This window comes from Primulina huaijiensis, chromosome 15 (assembly GCF_012295235.1).
Source record: "Primulina huaijiensis isolate GDHJ02 chromosome 15, ASM1229523v2, whole genome shotgun sequence".
Classification (NCBI taxonomy): domain Eukaryota; kingdom Viridiplantae; phylum Streptophyta; class Magnoliopsida; order Lamiales; family Gesneriaceae; genus Primulina; species Primulina huaijiensis.
In genome coordinates this window covers 9,392,488-9,401,198 of record NC_133320.1, presented here as the reverse complement: position 1 = coordinate 9,401,198, position 8,711 = coordinate 9,392,488, and the positions used below count along the sequence as shown (strand labels likewise).

Genomic DNA, 8,711 nt, shown 5'->3' with positions numbered 1-8,711 from the left:
TCATTTATTTAGTGAATTNATATAATGAAATTAGAGTCCTAGTATCACAAGGACTAGAAGTACTTATGGGAATGAGAGTCTTAACTAAATTAGGAGTCGCACTCTATATATACAACATACGGGGCCAAAAATCATATACAAATTTTACACACAAAAATTAGCAAAACACTCCATCCTTTGAACAACAAAGTCTCAGCCACCATACGAAAAATTGGAAGAAATTTTGGTTACAAAAAACAAATTAGATTTGCTTAATTATTGATTAAGAATCAATAAATATTTGTTAATGATTAACTAAGAATCAATTAGCACAAAATCCATGATTAAGAATCATGGAAGTCTTGGCCATCTTATATCCTTGAACAAGAAATTTTGGCCAAGCCACTTCCTCCACCGCCATGTCCTTCTGATGCTGCAACGACTCCGGATTTCGGAAATTCGGATATCATAGTCTCAACACATAAATTACTTGCGATTTCTAAAGCAATCCAAACGAGGAACGTAGTCTTCGATCGTGGACCTAATTAGGCGATCAAAGCCGATGATCTGTTCGTAGATATTTACAAGAAAGACAATCTCCGCGTAAAAATCGGAATTATTTGGAGTCTAGCGTTATATACGCGCAAGTATAATACTAAACACTTTATGAATGTTTTTAAACACACAACGTCCAAGCTACGTCTCGATTGTCGAAACACAAATTTTTAAACTTCCGCTGCGTCTTGGGTGTGAGAATTCGATGTCCTCACACATAACATTATTGAGATTTATTAATTATAACTACTTTTTCAAATATCAAATTCTCTTATCCCGTGCTCCATATTGGTATTCTTTTAAAGGAAAAAAAATATAATAAAATTATTATTATAACATTAACTTAAAAAAAATTCTTAGTAGCATATTTCATACATAAATTTACCGCATATAGTTTTAAAAACAAGGTCAAACCATAATCTTCATTCATAACTGTAATCATAATTGACGGCTGATGAACTATAATCAGAACGGTCAAAAAATATTGCGATTAAAAGTCGAGATATTTTGAAACGTCGTCGGACGTTCTGAACCGTGTCCCCCTCTTTACCTACGACCGCTATATCGCATTTGGTTCTACGGGAAAACACGCTTCCAAAACATCGCATTTAAAAGGTATATATCACCTGAAAAACCTCCTCTCATAGCCCTAGCGAGAGGAATTTCGACTCTTCTGCGCTCTTTTTTCTATTTCAAGCTGAAAATTTTAGCTTCATTTACTGATACAAGTTTACTGAAGATCACAATTTCGGAAGGGGATTTGAAAATTTCGCCGCGGAGCGATGGCAGGAAGAGAAGTTCGGGAGTACACAAATCTTACGGATCCGAAAGGTGCATTGTTTCCCCTGTTTGTTGTTTTCTTGTTTGTTTCTTCCTAAGAAACATCTTGAGTACAAGATCTGTTGTGGCAACTGATGGGTTGTGACAATGAATGTTTGTGATATGCAGATAAGAAGTTAGGAAAGGGAAAAGACAGAATAGATGACGAAGAAGTTACTTTCCAACGCATGGTCTCCAAGGTTAGCGAATCCAGCTCCTGATTCTCTTTCCTTGTCTCTTTTTGAAGGCATATAAATACGTGTATTTGTTGTGTTTGTATTATGTTGCATGAAGCAAAATTTGTCCTAGTGTATTGTGGATGGCGTAGGATTTTCAATAATAGCTATCTTTGGGCTTTTATATTTCTATCAATTTAACTCGCCCGCCCCATGATAATAATGTGACAATTCTACGAGGCAAATGTAAACTGTTATTAGTCAAGGCACGTGCTTTGTTAAAAGATAGTGCCATAAAGCCTACATATCAGCTTGGATTCACAATCTCTCCATCATTTAATGTTGAACCTTTAGGAGTTGGCTGATTCTCATGTTTTACGGCAAAGGCATGTGCTTTCCTATTACCCCATTTCTTGTGTCTGCCAGTGCAACTGTGGATTTCAATAAGTATTGAAGAAATATTAGCTTCCACGTAATCTTATTACTGCCTAAGAAACAATGAGCTGATTTAAGGACTAAAAGTTTGGTAATATCCCAAGCTTGCTCACACGGTCCACATTATAGGCTAAGGAAAAAGAGCTGATTCAAGTTAGGAGTGAATCTTATCCTTTGTCATCATGTTAATGCTGCTTGTGATCCTTATCTGACACCTCTGGAGGTAAGGTGAAACCCTGAAATCTCTTTAAGATATGATAGAAAGTTTATGATTTATGAGTAAGTATTTCAATTATAAATTATATGGATATATTTTTTATTGAGAGGATTTTCCTCTGCAAATTTAGTTGTAACAAGTGAGCTTTACTTCGACGATTTAACTCTTTGATGTTCTGATAGTTGTCCTGAGTTGTCCGGTGAATGTTGAGTTCTTTGATTTAAAAATACTGGAAAGTTTTCTGATAACATGCCCCGGCAGGGATTTTGGCTTCTTCCACTGGGTGCTTGATATTTGTGCAGATGCAAGAAGTTGCCGGTGAACGTGGTGGTTACCTTCACGGTCGAGGGGGTATGCATTTTAGCTCTGTACTTTTTTGGGAATTTTTTATTAATGCGTGAAAGCCTGTACGTACGCCTATGTTAATTCATTGATAATGGTGTCTTCATTGATTCTTGAGACTTGTCAACTGTAAATTTCTAGCAATGGACAGCGATGATTTACTTTATCTCAAGGAGCAGATTGAAGCTGAAGAAGATGCTGAGCGCCTTCTACGCCATACTGAGAAACGAGCATTTGCTGCTTTTAAGATATCCTTATTTTTGGGGCATATGTGTACCAATATAAGTGGTAAAAATCATTGCCTGAATGAGTCAAAAGTTTCTTTTTGTCTTTAACTTTCCTAATATTTCAAAAGAACTTGCTTTAAACAACTTTTAACTACATTGGGATTAATTGAAATGACCGAGAAGGGATTCTTCCCTTTTTCATGTGTGTGGGGTGGAGAGGGGCGTAGATAGCATTCTTTTTAGAGCTTCTGTGTGATTTGGCGTTTTTTGTTTTCCTTTAGTAGTAGACGATAATATTTAGCTAATCAGAACCTGTTACTTTTACTTCTTAGAAATCAGAACCTGTTACTTTTATTTCTCAGCCTCATGCGCTGAGAGGTGAAATTTGCAAATCGCTAATTCATTGTATGTGTCTGAGCTATGCAACAAGATATGAAACAAGTGGCTATTTATAATTTTCTTGTTTACACCTTGTACATTTTCCTTGACAACCACCAACAAAGCTGTGGCTGAAACTTCCTCAGCGTCAGTTCCCTTGGCACTTCGTGTCGAGCCCAAGGCAAAGAGTGGTATCAGGTAAGATCTTCTTCTTCTTCTCTCTCTCTCACCACCCCAAACAAAGTGTGGAAATAGCAAGAATGCCAGACAACTTCGAAAATGTTGAATTTTCCAAGGGGGGCTTTAACATGTCGATTTTCAGGCAGCAAGATTTACTGAAGAGGGTGGTAGAAGTGAAGCCTAAGCAGCTAGGTGTATCTAAACCTTCTGATAAAGATCCGCCCTTGGTAACTTTGAGTGGACAGGCATCTAAAAAACGCAAAGCTGCGAGTATTCAACATGGTAACAAGAAAGAGCAGTCACCCTCGAAGGAAGATGAAACACTCATGGATGATAATAACCCAGTAACAAGTTTGCTCGTAGCATACGCAAGTTCGGATGATGAAAACTGATTGAAAATGGTTCGTATATTGCTGCTTTTTTTGTCTTAGTGAGCTTAATTATACAGACTTGTAATGCCGGAGATCAATGTAGCCATGCATTATCCTTGCGTTTTTTTTTTATTGCATCTTATTTTTTATGATAATGGTAAAGATCGGGTAATCTGGAGGCAACTTGAAAATTCCAAAATATTTATATTTGTACATCATTTAATCATGGGTTCAGCTACTAGAGATTTTATTAATATATTTTTTTTAAAACTAAATTACTATCATCGAAGGACAAACTTTATACCTTCACAACAGTTATAAATATAAATTTCGAAAACCACGGAGAAAGCTTAATTAAAAATTTCAAAAAAACAAAGCAAAACAAAATATTGAATCAAATTGAGCTAAAACAATATATAACGATTTGTTTGAATTGATAACTTGTCAAACCATCAAATTAGGTACATCACCCGCGACTGCCCTTGTGATCATTGTCATCATATCTTTAAGTTACTCCTTAGCTCTCAATTAAAAGGAATCTTGAGAATCATAATTTATGACAGTTAAAATGTCGAACATTTAGTTTGAACTCCTTGGCTCAAACAATAAAATGGTAAAAATACTTATTTTTTTTATATTTTAATCTATTGATGTACAGGGGTCAGAAACAATATCAGATTTTATGTAAAATTATTTCAAATATACAAAATTATTATTACTAAGTAATTAAATGTTTGAGGATGATAATTATCTCAAATAATATGATTCGAACCCAGGTTCGACGTTAATTATTTGCATGACTTATTCCAATACTTTGGAATATTTTAAAAAATAATATATAACCAAGGTTAGATATCAGGAGCAAAGTGAAACTTATCAGAATCCAAAAGTAAATTATGATACAGTCTAATAAGTTCCTGAAAATAGTATCAGATTTTTCTAAAATCTCTAGAGATCTTGGAGAAATCTAAAAGACGATACAGAATTACGACAGCATGTTGTATTACGTACCACAAAAAGTGGAAAAAATTCTTGAACGACAAGAAGAAATTATTGTAACACTAAAAGATATTCAAACAAGAATCCAAACTCTAGAACAAAAAACAAGTTTTAGTAAAATGACTTCAGTAGGAAGGTTACCACCATTCTTTGGTAACGAACCCTTATTATATCAAAGAAGAACGGCCAAGGTGATGCCAAAACCTTTAGCTGGCGAAGAGAAAATAATCAATCTAATTAAAAATGTCTCAGAGAAGAAATTAATCTTATGACAACTTTACAAAGTATTAGTCTAGAGATTCCAAGACTTTGCATAATCTTTTGCAAAACTCAAGGTCATAAATCTAAAGAATAATACAACTGGGGCTAAACCACGTGCAATAACCTGATGATCATCTCATGAACTACGAAGGGAAATTGTGAGATCTCATGATACAAAAATGAGAGAACCTCAAACAGATTTCCATGTTGGTAGAGAAGCACACCTAGCAGGAACTAAGTCAAGGAGAAGTCAAATTCTCTTGCATGAAACACCCTATGAAAAATTTGTTTTAGAATCTATACATTCTTATAAGATTATGCTTAACCCTGATCTACTAGATTTCAAAAACAAAGATGATCGCATAGATCATTGGACATTGGCTGTGACACTCTCATAAGAAACACTTGATATCAACAAAAAATGATTTATTAAACTTTTAGAAATGAGTCTTATGAGATCAGTGAAAATTGCGTGGGACATGACTTCGGTAGAAACCAAAGAGTTAGTCCTAGCCAGAAGAATGACTACCCTATTTAAAGCACAATTTATAGAGGTAGACTATTTCAACAGTCAAGTACTTAGAAGAAGAAATATACTCAAACTATATATAATCTTGAATTACATTACATCTGTTTAGTGGATGAATATATTATGTTATTCACTAAATAAAGATGAAATTCAGGGTCGAAGAAAAATATATCAAAGCAACTTTCTTAGCCAAAATGTCAAGTCCCTAAAGAGAAATGCTAATTAAGGAATATCTCACTGACAATTCGGATACTTTGGCACAAAAAACATCTTTTCTCAAAGAAAAATTGGCATAATGATATCATATTGTAGCATTACAAAAGAATTACAAACGACAACGTACTCCTTTGTGTTGTAAAAAAAATGATCTTTCAACAATTATTAGAAGTAAGACACAAATGCAGAAAAAGAAGAGCTTTAGATCCCATCTGTAACGTCCCGAAAATTCGAAGACTGATGAAACTTAAAATTAATAATTTATTATATGTTAAAATCTATATTTTAAAATTTAAATTTCATTAAAATTATAAAATTATGTTATTTTAGTATTGTGTGTTTATATTTAAATGTTCAGGTTTTCTATGTGTTAGTAAAATAATGATAACTCAAGCTAGAAAACTCAAATGAAGGTGATTCAAACATGTTTGGAATCCTTGAGAAATTATCTACAACTTTGCAGAAGACATGATTGCTTAAAAAGTTGGTTAAGATGATCAAATTGTGAAAATATCAAAAGGAAGACAAATTTACTTTCACCATGACCAGCATATAGTAAAATAAAAATAACTATTTCAATATTTAACCAAATGAGGTGAACCAAGTGGCCAAATTCATCTACAGACAATTTCCCACATGTTTGCTGTTTTGAGAAGAGTCAAATTCAGTGATTAAAGTCATGGAACAAAGCATTGAAAGAAAGAACATGGAATTGAAGTTGGAGGAGACAAAGACTACTATTACAACTACATTGCATTAATAGAATTTTTGACTCTTTCTCTCATTTGGCCTATAAATAGAGGCCTTGTGCTAGCTTGAGAATCATTCTATCTCATTGTAAAATATAGTGTGAGTGTGTATAAAAGTTCTAAGTTCCAATATATTTTTCATTTTCCAAATTATGAGTGATGTTTTTAGTGTTGATCAAAAGTAAGTTCATGGAAAGCTAAATCTATTATGTCAAGGTGAAGAGGATGAATTCTTGGTGAAGTAAGATTGTTTATATTTTGTATATTCTTTCTTTATTTCTTTTCATTTTGCTAATTTCTTTTTATTGTAGGTATAAAAATGAATTATTTGTTGTTATCAATTTACATCAAATGCTTGATACCATTTAAGTGGTTATCTTGATTTGTTGTTTAATTTTGATACAATAAATATTTCATCAATTATTATTGTTATATTATACATACAGATATATATATATATATATCATATATATCATATATTTCATTTAAACGATAGTGTGGTTCTGCCGGTTGTTCTAAATGAAATATTATGATATCTAACAATCTAACATTTACTTTATCGCAACTAACTTTTATTTTCCGCATCTAACTTTTACTCTCCCGCAACTAACATATTAAATCATATATTTCATTTAGGCAATAGCGTGGCTCTGCCGGTTGTTCTAAATTAAATATAATGATTTAATTTAACATTTATTTTATGCAGTTATATATTTATATAGTTATATATATAATCATAGGTACCATATATAAAATATCGGTGAATTCAGTATTTTCTATAGTGGGAACTATATTATATTAGGTGTGTGTTTAAATATTTAATTTTCTTGGAACCATTATTTATGGTGGTGTCTTTTGTTTTACTTTTAGTTAAACAATATTGCATAAACAAAGAATAAATCCTCGAGCCTTGACAAAATTTATAATTTGTAAACTTCGTTCTTGCATTTGGTAATCTAAAAATTAATAAATTTAAACTTAAAATAACCTCTCTGTGGATAGATATCGTACTTACGAAATATATTACTTGCAGACAACCTACACTTGGGTGAATTATAATTTAAGTAGTAGCAAGTTTTTGGCGTCGTTGCCGGGAGGTATAAATTAAGTTTATATTTGTTAATTATGTTTTATTTATAAGTATTGTCTTGTTTTTTTTTTTGTATGAGTATTTGGAGTCGAAAAAAAGTGGTAGACTTATTCGAGTATCTGAAAATAATTTAAACATGTATGATAATTCAAATAATCAAGAGAATGATAACAATAATAATAATAATAATCAAGAACATGATCAATTAAGAACACTTAGGCACCATATGAATCCTATTAGAACTAGTGCCCCATCTTGTTTAGTTTTTCCTCCTGATGCATCTAATTTCAACTTTAAACCTCAAATTATTCAACTTCTACAAAATTTTCATGGCTTAGATTCTGAAAATCCATATTTACATCTAAGAGAATTTGAGGAAGTTTGTAACACTTATAATGATCAAAATTGTAGCATGGATATAGTTCGATTAAAGCTTTTCTCTTTTTCTTTAAAAGATAAAGCTAAAACATGGCTACAAATTTTGAGATCAAGTTCAATAAGATCATGGGAAGAAATGCAACAACAATTTCTCAAAAAAAATTTTTCTTTCCATAGAACAAACTCTTTTAAAAGAAAAATTACTACTTTTTCTCAAAAACAAGGAGAAATATTTTATCAATGTTGGGATAGATATAAAGAATTACTTAATACATGCCCACATCATGGTTTTGAAACATGGAGAATAGTTTCTCACTTTTATGAAGGTCTAATACCTAAAGATAGGCAAATGATAGAATTCATGTGTAATGGAACTTTTGAAGATTAAAACCCAAATGAAGCTATGGAGTATTTGGATTCATTAGCAGAAAATGCTCAAAATTGGGATAATATAGGTACAATAGAACTACCAACAACTAAAATCAATAATTCAACAAATGGGGGTGGTATCTATAATCTTAAAGATGATATAGATATTCAAGCTAAACTTGCATCTTTAGCAAGAAAAATTGAGTCATTAGAAATGAAAAAGAATGGTCAATTAAAAAGTATTCAAGAAAGTGTTTGTCATATATGTGATACACATGATCATGCTACAAAAGATTGTCCAACATTACCTTCATTTAAAAAATGTCTCCATGAACAAGCAAATTATGTTAATAATTAAAAAAAACCAATATTAGATCCTTTTTCAACATCATATATGTAGAACCCGTAACTTAGACTACGTATAAGTCATGCATAATTCTA

At 32.0% G+C, this 8,711-nt stretch overlaps 1 protein-coding gene and 1 non-coding gene across 4 annotated transcripts; one reads left to right on the top strand and one right to left on the bottom strand.

Annotated features, from left to right (window-relative positions):
- The first annotated feature begins 1,141 nt into the window (after positions 1–1,141).
- Positions 1,142–3,836, top strand: LOC140959905 (uncharacterized). 3 transcript variants are annotated; one of them, XM_073417956.1, is made up of 7 exons: positions 1,149–1,365; positions 1,483–1,553; positions 2,094–2,187; positions 2,443–2,532; positions 2,665–2,772; positions 3,251–3,326; positions 3,451–3,834. In XM_073417956.1, the coding sequence occupies exons 4-7, from the start codon at positions 2,484–2,486 to the stop codon at positions 3,698–3,700; spliced, it is 483 nt and encodes a 160-aa protein (XP_073274057.1). In that variant the 5' UTR covers positions 1,149–1,365; positions 1,483–1,553; positions 2,094–2,187; positions 2,443–2,483; the 3' UTR covers positions 3,701–3,834. The 3 variants fall into 3 exon arrangements, with proteins under 3 accessions (XP_073274055.1, XP_073274057.1, XP_073274056.1); XM_073417954.1 differs by lacking the exon at positions 2,094–2,187 and having other exon boundaries at positions 1,142–1,365; positions 2,484–2,532; positions 3,451–3,836; XM_073417955.1 differs by lacking the exon at positions 2,094–2,187 and having other exon boundaries at positions 1,150–1,365; positions 3,451–3,833.
- Positions 3,837–8,081: 4,245 nt separating this feature from the next.
- Positions 8,082–8,192, bottom strand: LOC140960628 (small nucleolar RNA R71). Its single transcript, XR_012172228.1, has one exon. It is a non-coding gene; the product is annotated as a small nucleolar RNA R71 (small nucleolar RNA).
- Positions 8,193–8,711: the final 519 nt, after the last annotated feature.

Excerpts from the sequence above, each read along its gene's own strand:
- LOC140959905 (XM_073417954.1), top strand. The coding sequence starts at position 1,317 with ATGGCAGGAAGAGAAGTTCGGGAGTACACAAATCTTACGGATCCGAAA. Across the intron at positions 1,366-1,482 it reads AAATCTTACGGATCCGAAAG|ATAAGAAGTTAGGAAAGGGA; the intron begins GTGCATTGTTTC and ends TGTGATATGCAG. Across the intron at positions 2,773-3,250 it reads AGCATTTGCTGCTTTTAAGA|AAGCTGTGGCTGAAACTTCC; the intron begins TATCCTTATTTT and ends CAACCACCAACA.